The sequence below is a fragment of the Taudactylus pleione genome, unplaced genomic scaffold (assembly GCF_031769625.1).
Source record: "Taudactylus pleione unplaced genomic scaffold, aTauple2 ptg000230l, whole genome shotgun sequence".
In the NCBI taxonomy this organism is placed as follows: Eukaryota; Metazoa; Chordata; class Amphibia; order Anura; family Myobatrachidae; genus Taudactylus; species Taudactylus pleione.
In genome coordinates this window covers 9099223-9127043 of record NW_028284632.1, presented here as the reverse complement: position 1 = coordinate 9127043, position 27821 = coordinate 9099223, and the positions used below count along the sequence as shown (strand labels likewise).

The following is a 27821-nucleotide window of genomic DNA, read 5'->3' as shown; positions in this document are numbered from 1 at the left end:
GAAAACACTGCATTAGCCACACACATTAGCTAGCTCTATTTTTGCACAGCATGTTAAAATTGTTCTAGGTCATCTCACCGCCACCAACCAAATGAATCTAAATGAGGTTGTGCATTTTACTTTCCACCCGCAGCCAAAAAATATATATACAGTATAATAATTCTTTTTTCCAGGAGCAATTTACCAACTCTAAACATCCCAGTTTGCAAAGCTGTCACACAAGCCTGCTATCTGAATGGAGTACTTCCCTGACATATGGCACTAAGGCAGAGGGGTGAAGCAGAGTATGGCAGACTTACAGAAGTATAAACACTCCGGTAAAGTCATGCATATTGTTCAGGTCTGTAATACGCGTCCTTAGATAACATGTTCATTAAAACCGGGTCTCTCCTTGCTTTTTATTAAAACAGAGTAAGTGATTATGGTGAAGGAAAAGATTTTAAGGGAAGATAAAGAAATGAATTTAGAGAGGAAAAAAGTATTTAGATCCCAAGTGAGAAAAGCAGCAATGCCAATAATAGAGAACTGTAGACAATTCTAAGCTTTCACGGCGGCACTGTCTGGAACCTACAGTAGGTTAGTATAGTAAGAAATTATTGTTACCCTTAGTGTTTCTCTGTCATCTCGCTTATAAGATAATAGTGCAACACATGTATCCAAATGTATATCTAATTTACATCCCTTCAACCCTACTTCTGTGATGGCAGGTTATACATGTGTGCAACTACCAAGATGGATTATTGAGTGCTGCCATTATGGTTATACACTGCACAGACAGTCACCATTTACTCGGGTGAGCAAGAACAAAGTAGCTTAGTAAAAACTTTTCTCAAGTCAGTGACAAATTGTGCTAAACATTATAGATTTTATTCATTAGAACACGCGTTTCACCACAGGTGAAGCTGTAGTCTTTTTCATTACATAATCTGCTTCTTAAGCTTAAGTGGCATTTCTATTTCTGCTATCAAGCAGAAAACAGTAATATCTCACAGGGAGTTTCACATTTAAACAAATCACCAAACTAAATGTGCCCATCATTCTGGTAACACTACACAGGAGGACACTTTCTTCTGGTCACCTGGCTACACATATGCTTAATTTAAGTACACACCAGACATATAAGACAGATGTCCAGGTTTTTTTTTTCTAACAGATGAAACGATACTATGGACATCGATTTCCTGTATACACACTACTAAATGATGAAATCCTAGCCGAGCGATAACGGTCATTGAGGTGATGTTTTTCAATGCACTTTATCAGTTTATCAGGGCAGACAAATGTCTTGCAGCACTCCTGATGTCAGAAGCAAATCGGATGGGTTTGTGAATGGAAGTCGGAACTGGGTGCTGTGTACACACTGTGTAATGATTGGTCCAAACAGCCGAAAACTGGCAGATTGGCCAGATTAATGCACAGTGTGTACCTAGCTTTAGTCTCTTTATCAGTATTAATGAAAATGTGTATTATGTGGGGTACACACACCTGACCGAACCAGCGGCCGGCTGACCGTCCAGTCGACTGACCGATTTGGTAGTACTTACCAATTGGCTGCTCGTTATGTCTGGCCGGACATCACAACTGGACGGCCATTTAAATTAAACACTTCCAGTTGTGATGTCATTGTTGGCAGTCCCTGCGGCCAGCATAACGGGGCGGTTGGTCATCCAGACACACCAGCAGATTAAGTGCATCTGCCTTGCTGCCCGGCTGACGCGATATATCTGTGAATTATTTAATTTACAGATTTATTGTGTGCACACACCTGCAGAATTCAATGTAGGATATATAAATCTTTGGCTGTACGAACGATATATTGTACAGTGTGTTTCAGCATTAGTACCACCTGGCAATTCATATAGGGTGATGTTTAGTTACATAATAGTAGTAGTGATATTTACCTTATAATTAGCTTGTGTTTAATAATGCTGCATTTCCTGGGAGTTACCACTAATGCAGCACTTCCTGAGAGCCACCACTAATGCAGCACTTCCTGGGAGCCACCACTAATGCAGCACTTCCTGAGGGCAACCACTAATGCAGCATTTCCTGAGGGCCACCACTAATGCAGCACTTCCTGGGAGCCCCCACTAAAGCAGCACTTCCTGAGGGCAACCACTAATGCAGCACTTCCTGGGAGCCCCCACTAATGCAGCACTTCCTGAGGGCAACCACTAATGCAGCATTTCCTGAGCATTACCACTAAATGCAGCAATTTGCGGGAGTCACCACTAATGCAGCATTTCCTGGGAGTCACCAGTAATGAAGCACTTCCTGGGAGCCACCAGCAGGTGTGCATAGATGGAAACTTGCACACATTAACAGTACACATGCGGAACCAATGGTTAATTAACTACAAATTTAATGGCACATGGTGTGGTGCCGAGAGTATTGTGACAGGCATTAAATTATTCATTGCTTGCCAAAAAACAAACAAAAGGCCAGCCACCACACACACAAAAAAAGAAAAAAAATAATAAAAAAAAATAATAAAATATAAAAATATATATATACACACACTATATATATATATATATATATATATATATATATATGTATATATTACATTTACTACTGTTCAGCAAGTGTAGTAGGAATGTAAACTAGCTTGAGAGGGGACTATCACCTCTAGTTTCTCTACGGAATTCTGAAAGCATGTAAATTCGTCTGTAACAGTTATTTGATCACTTTTCTATTGTATAACTTGTTGTATGTTTTTTCCACTACATATGGCACAATTGAAGTGTGCAAGCGCGGTGCCTACTACTGAAGAGTGCAAGCGCGGTACCTGCTACTGAAGTGTGCAAGCGCGGTACCTGCTACTGAAGTGTGCAAGAGCGGTACCTACTACTGAAGAGTGCAAGCGCGGTGCCTACTACTGAAGTGTGCAAGCGCGGTGCCTACTACTGAAGTGTGCAAGCGCGGTGCCTACTACTGAAGAGTGCAAGCGCAGTACCTGCTACTGAAGTGTGCAAGCGCGGTACCTGCTACTGAAGTGTGCAAGAGCGGTACCTACTACTGAAGAGTGCAAGCGCGGTGCCTACTACTGAAGTGTGCAAGCGCTGTACCTGCTACTGAAGTGTGCAAGCGCGGTGCCTACTACTGAAGAGTGCAAGCGCGGTGCCTACTACTGAAGTGTGCAAGCGCTGTGCCTACTACTGAAGTGTGCAAGAGCGGTACCTGCTACTGAAGTGTGCAAGCGTGGTGCCTACTACTGAAGTGTGCAAGCGCTGTACCTGCTACTGAAGTGTGCAAGCGCGGTACCTGCTACTGAAGTGTGCAAGAGCGGTACCTGCTACTGAAGTGTGCAAGCGCGGTACCTGCTACTGAAGTGTGCAAGCACTCTAGCTACTACTGAAGTGTGCAAGCGCGGTACCTGCTACTGAAGTGTGCAAGAGCGGTACCTGCTACTGAAGTGTGCAAGCGCGGTACCTGCTACTGAAGTGTGCAAGCGCGGTACCTGCTACTGAAGTGTGCAAGAGCGGTACCTGCTACTGAAGTGTGCAAGAGCGGTACCTGCTACTGAAGTGTGCAAGCGCGGTACCTGCTACTGAAGTGTGCAAGCGCGGTACCTGCTACTGAAGTGTGCAAGCGCGGTACCTGCTACTGAAGTGTGCAAGCGCGGTACCTGATACTGAAGTGTGCAAGAGTGGTACCTGCTACTGAAGTGTGCAAGCGCGGTACCTGCTACTGAAGTGTGCAAGCGCGGTACCTGCTACTGAAGTGTGCAAGCGCGGAACCTACTACTGAAGTGTGCAAGCACGGTACCTGCTACTGAAGTGTGCAAGCGCGGTACCTGCTACTGAAGTGTGCAAGCGCGGTACCTGCTACTGAAGTGTGCAAGCGCGGTACCTGCTACTGAAGTGTGCAAGCGCGGAACCTACTACTGAAGTGTGCAAGCGCGGTACCTGCTACTGAAGTGTGCAAGCGCGGTACCTGCTACTGAAGTGTGCAAGCACTCTAGCTACTACTGAAGTGTGCAAGCGCAGTACCTGATACTGAAGTGTGCAAGAGTGGTACCTGCTACTGAAGTGTGCAAGAGCGGTACCTGCTACTGAAGTGTGCAAGTGCGGTACCTGCTACTGAAGTGTGCAAGCGCGGTACCTGCTACTGAAGTGTGCAAGCGCGGTACCTGCTACTGAAGTGTGCAAGCGCGGTACCTGCTACTGAAGTGTGCAAGCGCGGAACCTACTACTGAAGTGTGCAAGCGCGGAACCTACTACTGAAGTGTGCAAGCACTCTACCTACTACTGAAGTGTGCAAGCACTCTACCTACTACTGAAGTGTGCAAGCACTCTAGCTACTACTGAAGTGTGCGATCGCTGTAAAGTGGGAGCACTGAACCTACTGATGGAGTGTGCGAGCACTAACTACTACTAAAGTGTGCAAGCACAGTAAAGTGGAAGCACTGAATTTACTACTGTAGTGTGAGTACTGTACTTACTACTGGAGTGAGTGAGCACTGAACTTAGTATTAAAGTGGTAAAGCACTGGAACTACTACTGGAGAGTGGGCGCACTAAACGTTGGAAGCACAGCAATCAACTTTCACTGTTGTTCATGATCTGCATTATTCTAATGATCAACTTGTGTAAATGTAAAAAAAACAAATGATACATGTTGAACTCACTATATTAGCATTGGTTTTTTGAAAGGCACAAAATACACACGCATTTTGCTATCATCTAACTAAACAAGCAGACTCCACACAATAACCCTATAGCATAACTGACAGGAGTCATTGTTACCTGTTTGTACTCACATTTTTGCTGCATAAAGCATAGGTCTAACATCCTACAATGATTGCATAGATTAATTTGAGCATCTTCAATGTGTAATATTTAGTTCAATGGACACATCCACAAATGCCGGCATATATTCATGTATATATTGGTAATTATGGAAAAAACACAAGATTCTTATATTACTTTTTAATTTTTATTATTAAATATATAATGTGCACAGTGAAACTGCACATGGAACGGTCAAAAACAGCAGCAAACTATATGTACTATAGAATGATTAAGGAGCGAATGTAGAGCAGGAATAAAGTCGATTTTGCAGATTATATTTTTTGCATGGGTGGTGCAAACACCAATTGTTCTGGGAAAGAAAGAAAAAAAGAAGGGGAAAAAAAAAAAAAGGTCACTGTTTCTAATTCTGGAAGGAGCCATTGCCTGCTGCCTCGTCTGACAAAAGGCTCAATAACATCTGTGTGGCTGGGACTGAAAAGCCTCTATCTGGAAACCAGAGCAGCGTCTCTTATAGGACTGATCAATAAACACACAAAAGCATATATGGTTACTTACATATATGACATGGATTAAAACGTCTGGTTGTCGCAATTGTTTTTAGGCATGTATCGGGAGACATTGTTGGTTCACACACAAAGGCTATGAAATCTAATTATAGTGAGATTACCAATGTTAAATTAAAAAAAACCCCATCTATAGCAGCACTACAGCAGCACTTTCCTTATGAGTGGATAAGTTATGTCAAACAAAGCATAATAATGGAGAAGAGGGGCTGGTAGATTGGGAGATCTGGGCACACGCATACCATCACAGAACACTGTCACCTGTAAATTGCACAGGCTTTTGTAAACTCTGTACATAGCAATCAGACGGGGACGGTGGCAGCGTGTCCATTTGTCTTCTCACTCTGAACTGGCATCTAATAACACACATTGATAAAATGAGACCTTTAAAAAAAACAAAAAGGACTAATACGGCATTTTATAAAACAGCAATTTGGTCACCTTCAGGTTATGCAATAGATTGTTATGACTGTGATTACATAGCAGTACAGCAACGAGAGCCTTGAAACGCACAGTTATCTGTTTATTCCCCCGGAATAGCAATGAAGACATATTTTGCAAGGGAAAAAGAGGAAGTGACCTTTTGTGCGATATCTGATATTTCTGCAGAATATTCGCATTAATTAGCTAATATAAACCTAACTGACACCTTTTCTTTGATATTTTGCTAACACACCCCTCCCCCTTTTACACAGCGTCAGCATGACTTATTTTCGACATACAGTGCTCTTTGTATGTCTATGTGGATCAGAGTTTACTGGATTACATCTCGTTGCAAATGAAAATCTCAAACAAGGTAGCTAAAATGAGGTTCTAACAGAATTTTTTGTTTTGTAGAAGTTGGAAAAGCAGCATCCTGGGGCCTGGGTCGGTGTGCTCTTAGCTCACGATTGTCACTATAATGAGCTAAATAGAACATGAGTTAGCTCGCTTTCGGGGTTTAGGGTCCCGTTCGTTCTTGTCTTTCGAACACATACATGGCGAACATATTGTTTCTGACAGCCTCCGGAGACCGAGGCGGAAAACACTGTTGGATAAGCTGTAGATGACACAGTTACAGAAACTATTGCTTATGGCCAACCAGGTGGTAATAAAAGAAAGGGCAGGATTCTCCAATGCCCGCCAACTTTCCAACAAAAAGTATATGATGTATGGGAGCCATAGCATGTAGAAAACGCTGGTTATGCGGAACAGGACCATGGCGTAACGTCGATCGGGGCTGTGACCAGGCCCGGCTTCTCCAGCTGACTCAGCTTCGTGGCTGGGAAAGCGAGCGCGGCGGTCGCTGATTTCTTTGGTGTGCTGACGACAGATGCGGAATATGTGAAAGTATGTAAAACAAATGACCAGCGCTGCCGGAGCATAGAGCAGGCACACAATAAATGCAGTGAAGTAGGCACTGGTATGCCAAGCAACGGCACACCACTCAAATATGTCCCCATGGTAGCCAGGTTTACCCCAGCCAAAAAAGGATGGCAGGAAAATCAAACATGAGTAAATCCAAATGAGGATGATGCAGAGACGTAGTCTGCATGGCGTTACCAACTGGTTGTAGGAAAGAGGTTTAGTGATGGCCAGGTATCGATCCACACTGATAAAAGCTAAACAAGCCATAGAGACACTTTTTAGCACAGAAATGATGTAACCAAACACTTGACATGTCAGAGACTCATGGACCCCTGTAGAGTAGTGGAGTAGGGATAAAGTGGGAACCAAGCAACTGACTCCCACCAGCAAGTCTGCATACGCCATAGTCTGGATGAAATAACTGGTTGTATAGTGGTGTAATAATGGAGCACAATGAAACACAAAGATGACAGTCAGGTTACCAGTAATTATCAAGAAGGTTAGCAGCACAATAATAGTGGTTTCCAGTATGCATATGTCCACTGAATTGTAGTGTCCAAAACCCAATGGGCATGGGTGATGTTCGGAGGTGTTTAAGTATTCACTTGTATTCAATGTCCTCCAATCAAGCAATTGTGACTGGTTCATGGTTTGGAATGTTGTCCAACAGGAATGGAATTCTGAAGCAAAGCGGCAAAGAAAAGACAGGAGAAGCCAGGCTTAAAACTGGGTAAGAGACCCTCCACTTTTGAGCCACAGGACTTCTTTTGGCAATCTCTTCCATCAGTAAGACTTGTTTCCACAGTCACTCATGCTCGATCCATAGAACTAGTGGCTGCTCCCAGTGCTCGCTCACCTTTGCTTCTCCAGGGAAGGAGGCAGGGTAGAGGAAATGAACACGGCACCCAGGAGAGAGAGTGTAAAACTTAGTAAGTGAAAGGTTGCTGCCGGTGTCTCACTCAGGTTCCTGGAATCCATTCTTAGCAAGCACAAAGAACGGCTGCTAAAGTGGACAGAGTCTGTATCTTGTATCATTGGTGAAGGAAACTAAAAATAACAACAAAATAAAAAATAGAGAAAGGAAGAAACAGAGAGAAATCCTAATGAAAAGCATTTCTGTGAATCATGTTCCTTTTTAAAGAGGGGGATGGGACATTGTGAGGTGGGGTAAAGGGCTGCCAGTTTATTCTCCTGAGATAGTTTATCTTTAGACTTAAACGTTTGAATAAGAGGGAGGGGAAGTCAAGGGGCATCTTAAAATATCTCAGCATCTCAAGCCAGAGTATCTAATTTAACTATTTAACATATAGTTCTAAACCGATGCAATATAATATCCACAGACCAAACATGACATTAGGTCTATTCTTACTCTATATCAACTGCTTCATTTTCTCCATTAATTAGCAATGTATTACATGCTGCATTCACCTTATGTTACGTGTCCTTTCACCTATTAATGATAAAAAAAACAACTTATAGCTACAGGCGGGGAGAAATATGTACTATGCATATACAGTACAACCTAATTTGCATCACACAGGGAACAATACCACTGTAATAATGTTTAAATAAACCCTCTTTCAATCCAGCTCACCTTTTGAAGGTCCCTAGCTCAATGTGTGTGCTGTGTAACAGCTGAGGAGCACACCCTTTTCTGTACATTGCATCTTAGCAGATATCTGTGCTAACAAGGAGGATTGAGGACCTTTCCATATAATAATGCGCACAAATTAAATAATAATAAACTTTTACTATTTGCTTGAAAACATAGTATAATAGTTCTCACATTGACATGTACGGTGATTTGTTTTTTTCCCATGTTTGGTTTCAAACACAAATGTGAGCGTGTGTTATATATATATATATATACACACACACACACACATTAATTTGCCACTTTATAGAGAAGACCACCCATCCATTTCACATGTATGTTTCAACAGGAGAATAGGATAACCTGGCATTTAAATAGTTAAAATGGGCAGCTACAACATTGCCTTGTAAAAAATATATGTGTGTGTGTGTGTGTGTGTGTGTGTGTGTGTGTGTGTGTGTGTGTGCGCGCACGTTTGTGTAAAAAAAATTAAGAGGATAGCATTGACAATCAAGCAGCCATACCAAATAAGAGGGTAACCAAGGTCATTTAGTCGTCCTCAGTTTTGGAGTTGAAGTTAATCTGATAATGGATAAACCCACCTCTAGTGTCCATGCTTTTCTAAATTAATGCACACCGTCAGTGCCTGAGATGTGCCAGGGAGGTGGGTGGCAGCAGCAGCAGTAGCTGAGATACCATCTAAAGGAATGCTTGCTACAGCTACACGGCATAAGCAGTTTCCAAAAAGCTTTTCCCTCATCATTTTTCAAGTTGAGCTATCATAGAGGAGTTCTCTCCATCCCTTCTGCTGGGAACAAATGAGAGAAAAAAAAAAGACCTGCTTGTATCATCTCCCACCCTACTGCCCTCCTCACTACGAACTAAAAACAGTTCTCCCTACCACAATCTCCACCACTCCCAACCTGTATTATAGTTAGTAAAGAGCATGCTTCTCACCTAGGCTCAATGCTAGCAGCTGAGCAGTCAGAGGGGTACTGGAGTCCTGTGGTTTGCGCGGAGGCTGTCGCTATTTCTCACATTCTCGCTCTCTCTTTTCGGTCTCACTCTTGGTGTTATGACTGCTTGCACCTGAGCCCTCTGCTCCTCCCCCTCCTTCCCATTCCTCCTCCCCCTCCTTTCCCTCCCATCCTCCCTGCATACCCCTCCTAGCAAAGGCTGATGCAGGAGAGCAGTACATAGGAAAGGTGACTAGCTTTCTGCCAATGGCTAGTGCCGGATAGACTTGTCACTAGGTAACAGTTGCCAGGACACAAACACACAGTCTCTCTGTCATCAAATATTACAAACTGATCAAAATCGTGACTTTTTTTCCCCAAATTCTCTAAAAGCTGTACCCAAACATAATTTTTGTTTTTAACAACAATCCAGGTACTCCAGGAGATAGGTTCTCATGGAAAAAAGCCGTGATCCCTTCTTGCTCCAGCTTCCCAAAAATAAAACAAAAATGCACCCTTAATGTCTCAATAAAAACAACCACCACTTAGCTTCCAGCCTCTGGGTACCGTGCACGTCGCTCAAAACACAGAATACAACTATACTACAAACACTAGCTGGAGCCTGTTAGCAGTAATGTGAACCCTGCTGCCATGGAAGGATGTATTAATTATTAATTAAAATAAAATAGCTGTGCTATAAATGTGGCATAAAAAAAACAGAAAAAAAAACAATCAAAATGATGTGTCTAAAAAGAATGGATGAATCAATGAGGGCAGGGAATCGGGAAAAAAAACAATGAAACAGTAGGAGGCAAATTCCTCCAAGCATGCTAATAACTCTACTTTTAAATAAATATCTAAATTTTAATCAAAGAGATTAATTGCCCTAACATTAGGAGTTAAATTCTCTTATTTTTCGTTGTGTTCAATGAACTCCCCCCCCCCCCCGCCCCACCACACCCTGCAAAAATGAAAAGCACAAATAGAGAAGAAAAAAAAAATACAAGTTGGTTTTAGCTGTACTAAGATAATCCCACAGGGCAGCTGAGGCGTCAGGGGGGTGATTTCTATCCGTCTGAATTGGTGCACGTCTTGCTTTGCACCACATTACAATCAGGAGCCTACATTATACATCTGTCCGCCTTACAATGATTCCGCCTAAAAACACACACTTCTCTCCCCATTCAAGCACCTTTGTTACAAATGAAATAATTAACTAAAGTATACACGGATCCTTTGATCACATGAAATGAACTCTTATGATGATGTTCTGAGGTTTCGGTCACTACTCCTTATTTGATTGATACATTATTTTATTTTTTTTGTTGGCTCAATCTTATTTTTATTGAGTCCAAAGCATATGTTAACCCTACAAAAAAGGAATACATGGTACAACATTCACAAAAGCAAACACTGCGTCATAACGTAAAAACAAATGTAGGCTGTATAGTAGAATAAGTTCTAGGCATGGCAGATCTGAACTTGATTGATAGATTTAAACAAAACGGTGGTGGTGGAGGGGTTAAAATATAATCGTATAGCAGGCTGGTTCCCCATTACAAATACAAACTCAGATTTTACAAATAACAACAAAAATAAACTCTTTTCTTTGTGTGCAGATAGTAAGATGAAGCAGACAAAAAGGGGAAATATTTACACTTAGAAAAGATTCCAACAAAATAATTTTAAGAGCTCCACTACTCCTTTCAGTTTGTAGAATTTTGCTTGGGGCTAAAATTTATGGATATGCATTTATTCATGATATTCGCTCAGTGCAAGAAGATGAAAAGGAAGGGGTAGGTGGGGGTGGGGGGGATAAGTGGCAATATCTGTTGTGCTGAGCACAACAAAGAGCACACACAGGTGGGGATGCAGAATGCCATTCATCAACATAAAAGACACAGAATTAACAAGTGCGACACCCACAGCTGACTACCACTGCCTGGATACAAATGCATCAAACTAAGTCTGGATACACTGACAACCAGCCCTGGAAACGTAACCGTGTTACCTATTACTGCAATCTGAGAACATTTTTTTTTTTTTACCAGTACCCAGCTTATGTCTCTGAATCAGCTTCATGTCCTCGTTCGATCAGTTATTTTAACAGAAACACTCAAGCTAGTTTTATTTATTTAACATTCAAATCGACAGAACCATAAAGTTCCCATGTCCGGGTCACAGCAGGTCCTGCTTCCCTGAGGGCCAGTCCCTTCTTTGAATGAGCAGACTGCTCGGTGCTGATTGGGCAGTATGGCAGCTGTTATATAAGTGTTATTGATGCATGTGCTCTGAGCAGTAGATTTATACTACATTCTCTGGGGTGTTGATCCCTGTAAAAGTCACCAGGCAAGTTCTTTGGAAATGGCATGGGTCCTGAACGTGGGAACCACATGGTTCTGACAGCTAGACAATGATTGATCGTGAGAATTTGGCAGGGAATTCCTCTTCAGTTTAATTACTTTACTCTTGTCCATTTAAGCTTGTTATTATTTTATAAAAAAAACAAGTAGTGTAAATATTATACAAATATTAATTCTAGGTAGTGCACAATTGGTTTGGAAAAAGAAAAAGAAATGGGTCTCAACATGGTCAACAACCCCTGCAATCAGGGCCGATGTAAGCCTTACGGGCACCCTAGGCAAATCTACCACTATCTACCGCTGCCCCCTAATACCCAACTTCCGGCATCTGATACACTTTAAGCTTGGTACACATTAAACGATGTGTACCCAGCGCGGTCTCATTCATTCACTGCTTCACACTATGGGGTAAAACATTAGACAGGTGTAGTATGTAAGAGAATAAAATATAGGGGTAAATATAATAGTCTGCACGATGCAGGTAATTAGAGTTCCCATCGAGTCTGCCTGATGGTTTAAAGAGGATGTAGTTACCACACCGGCTGACGGAATGCCGCTGGTCTGAATCCCGATGGTAGAAGCCCGACAAAGGATTTAACATAGGCGTTGAAATACCAACGCCTATCTTAATCCCGACGCCGGAACACAGTCAAGACATCAGCCAGAACAAGGTAAACCGGGGGCATGTTAGCGGTGGAGTTTTAGGTTTAGGTAGCATAGTGGGGTTAGCATTAGGTTTTGGGGGAGAAGGTTAAGGCTAGGCACCACTGGGGGGAGGTTAGGGTTAGGCACTAAGGGGGGAGGCTTAGGTTTAGCACGAAGGGGGGAGGGTTAGGTTTAGGGTTATGGTGTGGGGTGGGGAGGGTTAGGCTACAAGAAGGGAGTGTTAGAGGGAGGGCAAGTATACTTACCCTGTCGGGATACCAACCATCGGAATGGCACTGTCTGTATTTTGACAGGAGGCATCCCGAGTGCCTGCATTACATACCGATTCCCAATCATTTCAAAGGCAAAAGCAACTCATTTTGCATGTTAAATGATTGCCCCTTGAAAACATTGGGCAGACTGGATGGGAAGTCCACTATGACTGCATTGCACAGGCTATTACATTTATCCCTATGTCTCATTCTCTTACATCTACACCTGTCTCACACTTTCTTCAATCTGTCTCCCCAGTTCACTTCATGTAATGGAAGCACCAGCCATGTCTGCAATAGAATACTTCTATAGACTTGCGTAACACACCACCCAACAGCAGCCAAAGCAGCACAAGTGCATGCTGCTACATGACGGGTAGGCGTGGTTGCACAACAAAGGGGCGGAGTCAGTGCTTCTAGCGCACAAGTTGGCCACGTTTCTTTCCACTTCAATGCTGCACACACCATGGTAGCTGAAGCGACTTGGGGCCTGATTCAGAGCCGGACGCTATTTGCGCTCGCTCGGTCAGAAAAAGGGGCCAGCTATTTAAATTGAGCGCTCGCTCTTTGCGGTCTGTTGACGCCTCTATGTCTGAGCGAACGAAACATGCGCTCGCTATTTTGTAAAGACGCCCCCTGGCCGCTCGCATCATACGTCATCTCCGCTATTTATTTGATTAATCGAGTACATCGTAAGGCATCTGAACTGCTCACAGTGCTTGTGGTAGGTTTATCCTACCGCAATCATGCGAATAGTTCAGGCTAAGAGACAACCAAGTGACGTGGTCGATGACGCTGCTTTGTTAATTATGCACACCCTTAAAACGCCCGTTTTGACCGTTAGGCACGCCTGCGTTCGGATCTCCACTCCCCGTTTTCAAGCACCTTCCCCTGTTACCACCCACAAACGGCTCATCCTGTCACTCAAATTAGCAGGCACTCGCTATTTGGCGAGCGATCGATTTCCGATCGCACTGACTGGTTGGAACATGCGCATTACGACCCATACGCAGTTGTGCGAAAATTGGTCGGCGCGAACGAGCGGCTCTGAATCAGGCCCTTAATTACCCACTGAAATGGGACGATACAGTCCCGATGGAGAAGGGACTGCCCTGCTGAAATAGGGACAGTTGATAGGTATGTCACAGTTTTTTCTATTTTTTCACATTATAACAAGAAATAATTTGGAGATGTTTAGAACCTGTAGAACATTTAATTAAGCAAGCATAGATCAGATTGGTCAGATCTAGTTGGCAATGCACTGTTTAGTGTGTGTTCCACAAACATCAACCTAAAGGTGCGTACACATAGTACGATACCCATGAATGATAACGTTCAACGATAAATCGGCTATTTTTACGAAGCGAACGACCAATGATGCACGCTCCTGCATAGACGATAACGATATCTATGGTTGTCCATACATGCAGGCCAACTTGTACGATTTCATCAAGATTTGCCTGTTCAGAGATGTGGCAGGATGACTTCACTGAAAGATCTCTATCAGTGTGTACAACCAATATCGTGTGTCCTGCACTACAGAAAGTTCAAGGGAAATCGTTCAGTGATATATCATTCACAGAATAGACTGTACCGTGTGTACTCAGCTTAACACATTATAGGTAGTGACTCATACAAAACCCCTCTAAACGTATGTTGGTCAGTCTCAACAAATACATTGCTCCCTACATCTCCAACCTCATCTCCCTCCTGACCTACTCCCTCTCCCCCACTCCGATTGGCCAAAGACCACTGCATTTCCTCCCCTTTGGTTACCACAGCTCACTCTAGGATCCAAGATTTTTCCCATGCTGCCCCCCACCATTGGAACGATCTCCCTCATTCCATCAGACAATCCTGCAGCCTGCACTGCTTTAAGCTGGGGCTGAAAACCCACCTGTTCATAAAAGCATATTCGTCCACCACTTAACCATGTCACCTACCTCATCCTCTTGCACCCTCCAATTCTCTCACACATGCTCCCCTCCCTTAGCTCTCTTTAAACTGGCTCGCTCCTTATGTCTTCCATTTGTTTCCCCCCTCCCTTTAGACTGTAAGCTCCATGAGCAGGGCCCTCCTTCTCCCTGTTCTCATTACCTACTTCTCTTGCACACCAGCTATACTGCACCTCCTCCTTGGACTCTATGACCCCAGATTCCACTACTTTGTTATGTTTGTTTCATCAGACGACCTAGTCCCCTTATATGTACCCACGTTAATAGGTACAGGTTTCCATTTACGCTATTTCCATCGCACCCCTTGCATCAGTGGCGGTGTTGACATTTTTTGTTACTTGTCCACTGTACTGTTTTTACCCTTTACTGTCTTATTGCTTTGCCCTCTGTATGACGCTGTGGACCACTTGTGGCGCCCTATAAATAAAGTTTAGTAATAATAATAATTATATGCATTAAAATAACATTAAGCTGTGCATTATAACATGCAAGTTTTCTTAAAGAATACTTGAGTGATGACATTGAAACTTACTGTTTACAATGATATTACTTACAAGGGTTTACCCATATATCATCACTTGTACATTGCATTTCATCTTCAAATTTCCTTCATTATATTTTTATTAAAGGAAAATATATGTGGCATTAATAAAAAAAAAAAAATGCGAACCTTTCCTGATAAAATGCTTACTGTATAATGGCAGGCACTTGACACAAGTGCATATTGGTTCAGCAAGGTCTATAAAACTCACTAGCAAACAGTCACAGTGACCTGGTTAGAAATAATGCAGTAAAAGTATGGCAAAGAAAGTATGAAAGAAGGGAGAGAAGTCTTATACTGAGATTAGCTCCTTATTAACTATGGCTTATGGGAAAAGATTACAGTACTTTCTCTCTCTATATTATATCTTAAGGGATTTTCATATACCATCAAAAAAGACAAATACTATGAACTAGAAACATATAATTTAATTTTGAAGGAAATACCCATATCTAAGGTGTGAAATAAGATAGATCAAAGTTAATTATCTACTGAATGGTCCAAGTTTAATGGAAAAACCACTGTAGTTGGATCATACAACAATAATAGTCCATATACGCTTATCAAACATATATTTTAAAAAATATATCAAAAAACAAGAAGAGCATGGCTTCTCTTTAAAAAAAAGGGATACCACCATTTGAAATAAACCATAAAATTAAGTTTACCAGACTCCTATATAAAAAAAAAAAAAAAAGAAAAGAAAAGGTGCTATGTTTGTGTCATACTTGCCTACCCTCCTGATTCGGCCGGTCGCCTCCCGAGAATCGGGTGCAGCTCCAGCCCCCACCCGGAAAAACAGGCAAGCCTCCTGACCCCCGGTGACCCGTCCTGCAACCCCCGCGGTTACACTATAAACCCCGGCATCGGGAGGCCGGTGGAGCGATTCACGTTGAATCGAGTCATCGCGACCCCGCTTTATTTTGCTGTTATTATTGGCATTTATTGGTAGAGGGGATGGGGCCACAATGACGCGATCGCCCCACCTCCACATGCCGCGACACATCCCCCGCAATGTAAGCCCGGCAGCTCCCTCCCGGAAGGAGCGACCTAAAAGTCGGTAAGTATGGTTTGTGTGCATTATAGATAGGTAGCCAACACCAGAGATCAATGACTGCCAGTCGCACAGATATACAGACAGCTCCACCTTAGTAATATGCAAATGGTAATTTTATGCTACACTCCAGAACTTGCAATGAAATGATGTTGACACACTGCAGTATTATTTTCTTGAAAAGACAAGCTAGCACAGCCAGTAGCGACAAAGGTAGCAGGAGAGCAAAATGCTGCCCCCAAGAGAAATCATTGTTACAGAGGGAATTCATTGTTCAGAATTAATTAATTAGTGTATGTAGAAAAAAAAAAGAAAAAAAAAAAAAAGAATAATAATTATCAATTGTTGGGAGAGACGTTAAAGCGCCGGTTGATGGGGAATATATTTCATACATTGTGTGAAAATATCGGAAAAAAACAGTGAGACAGAATCGTGCACTATACTGGCCAATTGCTTATCACAAAACGTCAACTGTGGACCAGACAACACAGGATTTCTATTCTGAAGAGTATAAATGGAAACCGCAGAAACTTGCTACATAGATGTGTCCTGCATTACCTCTCCAGTCACCCTAAAGTTGCTTCCTTAAGAGTGCAAAGGTCTATGTTTGGGTCGCAGTTAGGCATTTAAACATAACACATTAAAGGTCAAGGTTACGACCGACAAGAGCCAGGGAAAAGTTTTAACTTTTCTGCCAAGTTGAAAATTGCCATTTGTATAAAGTCAGCATTCATAGGAAATGCTTCTAATTGCCTGGCCATTTGGCTGTTAATGGAATGTGTTTAGCAGCTCCAGCATTTATTTGGCAGCTTGAAAAAACGAATTAGTGTGTTGCACAGATAAATCAGCTAAACGCTATATATTCTATGTATTTCCATTGGCTTTGATTAACCCTTTCTTAACATAATAAATATATGAAAAACACAATGAGATTATGCAATCAAAGTAGGAACAAAAAAAGTCCCCAGGATGCCAGCTCTGTGATAGGTTTCCAACAGGTTAATGGCGTTACAAGTCCCAGAACCACAGAACTAGATTATACCCTGCAGTGAGTAAATGTATGAGAAAATTATGCAATCTGATTACGGTGCCAGTGAATAAGATTTTAAAAATGCATCAACACTTCAAGTTTGGCAGGCAGCTATCTGCTAACTGGAGAACACATGTAGACACGTAAATATAAATATATATATATATATATATATATATACATATATACACACACACACACATATATATATATATATATATATATATATATATATAACCACTGGAAAAAAACGCACTCCAAGCCTCAAACTTCAGCAACTGCTGGGGTGCCAAATCTCAGGAAGTCCAATTCATTTGGGCTCCCAAATATATTGTAGATAAGTGGGAGAGCGCACTCACCAGACTTCACATCCAAAAAAATTCCAATTTTCATCCATAGACATAGTCCCGTCGACGTTTCGGCTCCCACAGAGCCTTTGTCAAGACTGACCAGACAAAAAATCCCCCATCACACAATCAGTATAGTGATTGTGTGATGGGGGATTTTTTATTTTTTTTTGGAATTTTTTTGGATATGCTTCTGGTGGAAATTTGTGAAGTTTGATGAGCGCTCTCCCATATATCTACTATATATATATATATATATATATATATATATATATACACATACACACATATACACATATACAAACACACACTCCAGGCACTCAACAACTGAAAAGCATGCTTGAGTGTTGTAATATAATGTCTTGAAGTCTCCTCCAATTGAGCAGGGTACCCTTGTTTGATGATCTTGTACCATCCCCACCTTTGATGCTACTGTACGGTCTCATTTGGTACAATATTTTGTTTTTCACATCCGTACACATGGAATTAACTTGAGTACAAATGAAAGTTGAACTCATAGGGCTGTATTCAATTAGCAGCGAAAACAGACGTTATAATTCGCCATTGGTGAAAATGGCCGTTTTCGACAAAAACAGGAGAAATTTTCACCAAAAAACAGGTGAAAACAGCAACAGGCGAAAAAAAACTTGAGAAAAGTTCTCTCCATCCCAGACAAGGGGGGAAAAAAAATGCAAAATCCCTATTTTAGCTAAAAATGAGGGGATTTCTTTCAGAACCCTTTAGACACCCCCTCCTAATGATAAAATACCGGGGAAAAAAATCGTAAGTTGCGTACTTTGGCAAAAAAACTACCTCACAAATTTTGGGCGGGAAAAAAAAAAATTGTTGAAAAAAAAAAGATAGAAAGCTATTTACTTTCCAGGAAATTACTGTTCCACATAATTGGGGGTACATTAAAATGGGTGCAAGTGTATTTTCGGCTCGTAAAAATTTAATTTTAAAAATAGTTAAAAAACCTCCTGCTGCGACCACGTGCGATGTTTTAAACACTTGACGCATCCATACCTTCCCTGAAAAATCGTTTTCTTTTTCCCCTTTAGATTTGAACTAGTAGGAACCACCTAACAAAATAATTACTAAGAAAAAAAGTGACGCCCCACAGACTAGCTGCTGGGATGTTACGGCGTTTGAAGAACATGACAAAGTCAGTACTTACAGGAGCAGGAATTTAAAGTGCCAAGTTATATCTAATAAATAAAAAAAAAAATAACTAAGTCATGTAAAAAAAATAGGCTAACTCACTACAGGTTTTACTATAATCTGCTAAAAAGAATACTGTTATTTTGAATATACAAAAAGTATTATGCTTTTACAAAATAATAAAACGCTCTGGAAAAGACATGATTTACCAGTGTGTGCTGTATATAACAGCTGCCAAATAATATTTTATCATGAAAGGCAATAATTGACTGATACTTTCCATACACAGGCTCCCAGTAGCATAGCTGTAATAGGTATATCAGTGCACACTGCCATTAAACACAATAGGGATTGCTCAATAGAGATGTCCTTCGCCACATAAACAACAACTTTTAAGGATACCGTAGCATTCCAGTTGTTATACTTATCAAGTGACTGCTATGAGAGGTGTAAATATTTATTTAATATATCATCCCTGTTGTGTCAGTGTCATAAGACAATCTGTTCCATTGTCCAAGGCGATATGACATTATACAACAGTTGGTGAACTTAACTGCCATAGGCTGAAACATGGTATAATTGTGATCTACTGAAATCTTGATAAAAACGGCTTTCATATAAAGATTACAGGTGTGTGGATTGATAGGTCTAAATGAAGAAGATAGATAGTCAATAGGTCGACACCAGAAGGTTCACAGTCAAGAGGTCGACAGGGTTAAAAGGTTGACAGGTGTAAACTAAAAATCATGAAAAACCACGTGTTGACCATTTGAATGTCGAATTTTTGTCATTGTTGACAAACGACCTGTCAACCTTTTAACCCTATTGACCTTCTGGTGTCGACCTATTGACTGTCTACCTTTAGTGTAGACCTACCCTCCGGATACCACATAAAAATAACTTTACTAAATGTATATTAAGTTCTGCTATACAGCGCTCACTCATGTCAAAGTAATATAGATTTACGGTATAATTTAGCATTATTTGTTCAATATTACCTGTATGTTGACATTATGTCGATATGAGAATGTTACATGTTGACCATGTCAACATGAGAATGCCGACATGTTCGGCATGACGACACTGATGAAATGTTAACATGGCCAGAATGCTGACAATGGTTTTAAGTCCATCCCTAACCCAAATGTTGACATTTCACATATCAACATTCTGTCCATGTCGACAATTTCCAGGTGTCGAAATTTATGTTCACACTTGAACCACGTTGACATCATACATGTCGACTGATTGTCACCGTTGACAATCTGACTGCATGTCTCTTTCATGTTACCAGATCAAAGTGAATTGGTAGCATGAATTCTAGGTCAGACAACAAAATGGGCAAAATTTAGCTCCAATGGGCATAGGCACACAGGCTTAGAGAACATTTATAGTTATTGCTAATATTTACTTATAAAGTGACAGCACTTTACACAACAATGTACATATTACATGCAATTACATATTGGAAAGAAAAGTATTAAGGGACCTGTTCAACTCCAATGAGATTAGTCTAGAAAGCAATCGTCAGTGACAGTTTTTGGCTATTTCTGTCCGACATATACAGCAGCTCTGGTGGAAAGCAGATATGGAAGTGATAGTACTATTCTATTTTGGGTACACATATAGTTAAGAGTAAATAGACAGCTCACTGCATTCTCCAGCATAAGTATAAATATCCCAAAGCTTCCCATTAGTCTTTGACTGCAGACATTTACATTCCATATGAAAATTTAAAGTAAAGACCCCAAAGGTGTCCGGCAAAGGCGGCTCGTTACCGCCTCATCCTGTGCAAATCAATAAGGTGCAGCCGTTTTGGCTGAACTCATGGATCTGTGTAATTTTGTCCAAACAGAACAGTAAGAATGACCTGTCTGGTGGCTCACTGTAAAGGGGAGAACAAAAGGGAAAGTAAATGGCCAATGTTTTCGTCCCGATAAACTGGTATGGATTTCGATTGTTCAAAATTGACCAATAAAATCAAGTGTGCAGTTATTCTAAGGGGCAAATTTACTAAAAGTCAATATTGTATTTCAAGGGCTAAACCACACATTTACTAACAGATGATATATATATATATATATATATCTATATATAGAGAGAGAGAGAGAGATTTTTAAGTGTAAGTAAATGTATGATTTAGCCCTCAGAAACACAACATCAACGTTCATCGATTTTTGTTATCAAATAGAATCTATTAAAATCAACCTTTAGTAAATGTACCCATAAAACTAGATACTATACTAAAACAATATTTAAAAATACTTTGAGTATACCTTAAACTAGCGTGGCTAATCGTAATCCCATAAATGACAATGCAATTAAAAATATATAAACCTGTTATCAGCAGGCATATTATACTGCATTTTAAATGGTAAATTGACCCAGAGTTCCCTTTCTGACCCCTCTCTGTTCTGCATCCTCTCTCACATGCAAAAATATTAAAACAAAAGATTCATCCGCTAAACTGCAATCATCTGGCAAAAAGAAAACAAAATGAATGCATAAATAAAAAAAAGAAACAAAAAAACATACAATAATCACATTATTCACCTCTTAACAATTCTTGTTAGTCAGTGACTGAGGAATAAATCTATGCTGTCATTTCTCCTAAGAACACTGTGATGTATTATATCGTTTAGAATATAGCGAATTAAATTACTATGGAAAAAAAAGGAAACGATTATATTACAGCTAAATTATTTGGGTGTGTGCAAGTCATAGATCAAGTGAAAAGTCTAAAGAAAATATTTTAAATTAAATGGCCCATTATCTTAAACGGCAAGCCTGTTTACAGACATACGTTTCAGGAATTGGGTAGGCAGCACTCTTCACTACTATGTGCAGTGATAGAGATATTACCTTGACATTTTAATCAGAATAATAGATGTACAGAAAAATGTGCCGCTCCTGCATTTCAGGATAATATGATAATATGTGTGTGTATATATATATATATATATATATATATATACACACACACACACACACACACACACACACACACACACACATGTATATATACGTATGTGAAAGCATAGTAGATCATAATAGAATACACTTAAACTTTGTCATCTATTTACATGCAATGAATGCTGTGCGTGGTGGAATTTTGACTCACTGCACACTGGCACACAGAGGGTTACTTTCCTGCACAAACGCTGCACCACCCACCATCCCCAGTTGCCAAGCAACTCTATGTCTCATTCGATTAATCTATAGTATCAAAGACTGGCAACCAACTCTCTTTAGGTCCTGTTCACTTCTGTTTCATTATTTAATTAGAGAGGTGGGATAGTTAATAGTGTTTTTAGTGAACAGGCGTTCATCCATGGGCCCCACTGTTTGACTACAACTCACATTATCCATGCCAAGCTTTGCAGGCAAATGATGAACACAGGCGCTAACCACTGTGCTGTGGTCAGGGCCGGCGCTAGGCTGTGCTGTATGCAGTTGCCACCACCTCAGCTTAAATATTTCCTCTACCTCCGGGAGGGTGGTGGGCGTTTCCTGCGCCCTCTGGATGCAGTAGCGCTCTGGGCGACGGACCGGCTTGCCCGTGCCTGGAGCCGCTACTGGCTGTGGTGTTGCACCTTATTCAGCCTCCCTATAATACACCGAGTTAGTGCCTAATACAAATGGGAAGGAATTAGGAAAAAGTGCTAAAACCTGACCAGAATTATTTGATATATATATAATACATATTCAAATACCATTCACACCTACCCAGTAGAGCCAGCAATGCTTTAAAGGGTGCCTATCGCCTACACACAGCCGGCTAAATCATATCCACTCACTTGAAGTAATGGCAGCACTAGTTACCAGTGTAGTAGAAAGGCTGAAAATTGGTTCAGAGCCATAGACCACAAAATAGCGGTATCCACAGGGTGTAAATGACCTGCACACTTTATTTCTCTAAAATACCACTCTCATAAGCAATATTTTTATTTATTGTTACCAGATTTATATAGGGAAACTAGATCATTGGAGCAGGGCTGTGAAATAAAAATGGAAGACCTTTAGCGATAGCGCATGGATGAAGGGCATGTAGTGCTGGTGTACACAAACTAGTGCCATTCATGTGTGTGCAAACACAGGAACAGTTAAACAATTACAATAAACACCTTAAAAATGTTAGGTCTCACTGATTGGCTGGTGAAGCATGTGCATGATTAGTAAGGTCTGAAACCAGGAACTTTCAGAACGCAGACTGATAATTACGTAGATGACAGAACATAAAGCAGTGTGTCTAAATAGCACTATAAGAAATATTCTGGTCAGATAGGCACATTGTTGCTTAATAGTGTTGCTGTCTGTGTGGGTCCCCTCTGGGTGTTCTCTGTTTCATACTAATAATTTAATAGGCTTATTCATAAATGAACCATTGGTGTGTGTGTGCTTTCGGGTCTGTGATCAAATGTGGTTGAGTCATTTTCTAATTGTACAGCACTGTATAATATGTTGTCACTATATAAAAGATGATACACAATAAAACATCAAATGTTACTTTCTTCTCGCTGGTCTATTCCATTTGCATCTGCAGTTGGCTTTGTACAAATGGTGCTCTCTGGTTTTCACTAAAACCCTCCACAGACATCTACATTTTCCTAGTTGAATTCACTAATTCATGACATGACTTGCTGGCATGGTGCTGCTAGTCACTCGGGCAATTCATTATTTTAACCTCTGTTCTTGTAAACTGGCTCAGTCAGTCTGTGTTACAGTAATTGACTGAGGCATAGAGGTGCCAGCAACTTCAGTGGTTAGCAACCACTAGTGAATAAAATATGATAGCTGTTCTCCAAACTTCCACCTGTCCTTAAATCTGGCTGTGCTGAGGAGATTTCATGGAAATTATTTTTTAGTCCGAGTGCTGCTCAATTTAACCCTTTGTCTACAGTCTTTGGGATATGTATATTACATCTTTGTGGCCCTGACTGTATCTAAAATAAAATAATTTAGTCACCAGACTGCTGCTCATACCAGCAGAACGAGAAAATTAGCTCTTTCTAACCAAATCTAACCATAAATATATAATACATGTAGACAAAGAGAAGAAAGGCACATGACATGAGGAAACCCGTGGCTTGGTGGGAGCATGTTGGCTGAAACATGTCTTTTGTGAAGTTAACTCTGAGCAAAGGAGGAGTATAACAATTAAAGGGTAAAACAAAAATAACCATTTTATATATATATATATATATATATATATACATATATATATTGGTAAAAGATCTGTTATAGGGTGCCATCTCCCGGGGTAAATGGTAGCACGTCTGATGCAATATAAGCGGTATATAATCGGGAAACCGGCTGCCTTAATACCGACAGCCGGCTTCCCGACTGTCATATCCCGGCAATGGAGAAATGCCGGGCGTCTATATCTAGACGCCTGTCATTACCCCTACGCCGGGAGACAGGCGCCCGGCATCCCGATCAAAGGGATGACGGGCGCCGCGAGCAGACAGCCGCGGGGGGGGGGAGGGTTAGGTTTAGGGCACCCGGGGGGGACTCAGAGTTAGGCACCCCCCCGGGAGGGTTAGGCTAGGGGGAGGGAGGGTTAGGCACCCCCCCGGGAGGGTTAGGCTAGGGGGAGGGAGGGTTAGGGTTAGGCACCCCCCCGGGAGGGTTAGGCTAGGGGGAGGGAGGGTTAGGGTTAGGCACCCCCCCGGGGGACTTAGGGATAGGCAGCGGGAAGGGGGGGGGGGTTAGGGTTAGGCACCTAGAGGGGGGAGGTTAGGGTTAGGCACCCCTAAGGAGGGTTATGGGGGTTAGGTTAGTTTATACTTACCTTAGCAACGATCGGGATTTCCAGCACTGTCAGGCTTCTGCTGTCGGGAACTCTGCTTTTGTCGGCCAGGCGCATACCAATTCCATATAAGCGGCTAGTTTATTAGCAGCATAAAAAAATAAAACACAAAAATAAATAAAAAGTAAATTGACCTAGGGTAAATTTACTAAAGTGAGAGTTTTTAGAAGTGGAGTTGTTGCCCATAGCAACCAGATTCTAGCTACTATCTTCTTGAAGGTGCTAGTTAAATGTTAAGCAGAATAACTCACTTCTAAAAACTCTCACTTTAGTAAATTTACCTCCTAGTGTCCAACTCACCAAAACAGCAATTTTTAGCACAACACTTACAATCACAAGCAATGGACTCTCACGCTGCAGGCCGCAACCTGCTCCCCAGACAGTGAGAGTCAGACTAGAGAAACTGACCCACTTTTTATCAGCCTCTAAAAGGTGGTCTGGCAATCAAGGTTGCTAATAGAAACTAGGACACTGGGGCATATAAATCTCCCCATGACTACTTCCCCAGTGATAGATTTTTTTTTTATAAATATATATATATATATATATATATATATATATATATATACACACACACACACACACACACACACACACACACACATATACATACACTACCGATGAAAAGTTTGGGGTCACCCAGACAACTTTGTGTTTTACATGAAAACTGACTTTATTTATCAAATGAGTTGCAAAATGAATAGAACATATAGTCAAGACATTAGCAAGGTTAGAAATGATGATTTTTATTTGAAATAACAATTATGTCCTTCAATCTTTGCTTTCGACAAAGAATGCTCCTTTTGCAGCAATTACAGCATTGCAGACCTTCGGCATTGTAGCTGTTTATTTGTTGAGGTAATCTGATGAAATTTCACCCCACGCTTCCTGAAGCACCTCCCACAAGTTGGATGGCTTGGTGGGTACTTCTTGCGTACCATACAGTCAAGCTGCTCCCACAACAGCTCAATGGGGTTGATATCTGGTGACTGCGCTGGCCACTCAATTAGAGACAGGATACCAGCTGCCTGCTTCTTCCCTAAATAGTAATTTGGAGGTGTGCTTTGGGTCATTGTCCTGTTGGTATGGCATGGCATTGCAAAATCCCTTTTACCTTGTACAAATCTCCCACTTTACCAGCACCAAAGCAGCCCCAGACCATGACATTACCTCCACCATGCTTGATAGATGGTCGTCAGACACTCTTCCAGCATCTTTTCACTTGTTCTGCATCTCGCAAATGTACTTCTGTGTGATCCAAACACCTCAAACTGCGATTTGTCTGTCCAGAACACTTTTACCAATCTTCCTCTGTCCAATGTCTGTGTTCTTTTGCCCATATTAATCTTTTCCTTTTATTGGCCAGTCTCAGATATGGCTATTTCTTTGCCACTCTGCCTAGAAGGCAAGCATCCCAGAGTCGCCTCTTCACTGTAGACGTTGACACTGGCGTTTTGCGGGTACCATTTAATTGAGCTGCCAGTTGAGGACTTGTGAGGCATCTATTTCTCAAACTAGAGACTCTAATATACTTGTCTTCTTGCACAGTTGTGCACCGGGGCCTCCCACTTCTCTTCCTACTCCAGTTAGAGCCTGTTTGTGCTGTTCTCTGAAGGGAGTAGTACACACCGTCGTAGGAAATTTTCAGTTTCTTGGCAATTTCTCGCATGGAACAGCCTTCATTTCTAAGAACAAGAATAGACTGTCGAGTTTCCCATGAAAGTTCTCTTTTTCTGGCCATTTGGAGAGAATAATCGAACCCACAAATGTGATGCTCCAGATACTCAACTAGATCAAAGGAAGGCCAGTTTTATAGCTTCTCTAACGAGCAAACCCGTTTTCAGCTGTGCTAACATAATTGCACAAGGGTTTTCAAGGGTTTTCTAATCATCCATGAGTCTTCTAATGCGCTTAGCAAACACAATGTACCATTAGAACACTGGAGTGATGGTTGCTGGAAATGGGCCTCTATACACCTATGTAGATATTCCTTTAAAAACCAGACGTTTGCAGCTAGTATAGTCATTTACCACATTAACAATGTACAGAGTGTATTCCTGATGAATTTAATGCTATCTTCATTGAAAAAAAACAGTATATATACATATACACATACATACATACACACACTACAGCTCATTATTTCAATACATCCCCAAATTTGTCGATTTCTCGGTAAACGATGAACTTGATAAGTGTGTAATGCACAGAAATTAGGTCACCTGCTGCTACTCGCAGGTGCGCATTCCCTGCAAAGCCATGTCCCCTAACCGCGATGCCACAACCCCCAGTTTCATGGTCGCAGCTGCGACGTGCGCCAAGGTCCCTCTTCCTGAGGTAAAGAAGATGGGAGGCATGTTAACAGCACAATAATGTCTCACCCCTTAATATAAACAAATTATGCCGAAAAGGTCATGAGGTGCTCGTAGTGATGTCAGATACATGCCCAAAGCGGTTTTGAAAATGATTCATCTACACAGTGGAAAAATTCTGGTGTTCACCTTGTGATACTGTGATCACTTGTGAAATCGTGCAAAGTGGTCTCAAAAATGATTCCCAGGAAGAAGTTATCAATCGAAAAGCGATCTGCTATTGTCGCTTTGAGAAATGCAGAGCATAGTTTTCGTAAAATTGCTCGCCCGAAGAAGGTTTCTCTTGGTGGCCAACAGGACAATGACACAAAGCACACCTCCAAATTATGCAAGAACTATTTAGGGAAGAAGCAGGCAGCTGGTATTCTGTCTGTAATGGAGTGGCCAGCGCAGTCACCAGATCTCAACCCTATTGAGCAGTTGTGGGAGCAACTTGACCGTATGGTAAGCAAGAAGTGCCCATCAAGCCAATCCAACTTGTGGGAGGTGCTTCAGGAAGCGTGGGGTGAAATTTGTTGAGGTAATCTGAAGAAATTAACAGCTAGAATGCCAAAGGTCTGCAATGCTGTAATTGCTGCAAAAGGAGCATTCTTTGACGAAAGCAAAGTTTGGACAAAATTATTATTTCAAATAAAAATAATCATTTCTAACCTTGTCAATGTCTTAACAGTCTGAAATGGACGATGAACGATAACTACAAACGGGAGCATGCTTGAACGATTATCGTTCATCGTTATAACTCAGAAAGTGAACGATTTTTTGAACGATTACGACAAATCGTTAAAAAAATCGTTACGTGTGTATACACCTTAACTCCTAGATACATGGGATGCTAAGTAGGGTCTGTTTGTATTCAATTTTATGACTTGTATCTGGTGTGGGTGAGGTTATTGGGGGGTGGGGTGCAACCAGTGACTACACATGTATGCTACACTATATACTCAGTAGGTTACAGGCTGCAGGCCTGTTACAAGGCAGCTTAGTTTTTTTATTTCAAAGTGGGTTTTTTCTAAGTGGTATTAGATATATAGCAGAATTTAAAGAGTTAGACATGAGTTA

At 41.3% G+C, this 27821-nt stretch overlaps 2 protein-coding genes across 3 annotated transcripts in view; both read right to left on the bottom strand.

The window, feature by feature from the left end:
- Positions 1-27821, bottom strand: part of RABGAP1L (RAB GTPase activating protein 1 like) — a 427010-nt gene that overhangs the window by 216164 nt on the left and 183025 nt on the right. The window lies entirely within an intron of this gene.
- Positions 4977-9307, bottom strand: GPR52 (G protein-coupled receptor 52). Its single transcript, XM_088479363.1, has 2 exons — positions 9215-9307; positions 4977-7710 (listed from the first exon to the last, which is right to left on the bottom strand). Exon 2 carries the CDS (start codon positions 7309-7311, stop codon positions 6223-6225), a length of 1089 nt encoding a protein of 362 aa, XP_088335489.1. The 5' UTR covers positions 7312-7710; positions 9215-9307; the 3' UTR covers positions 4977-6222.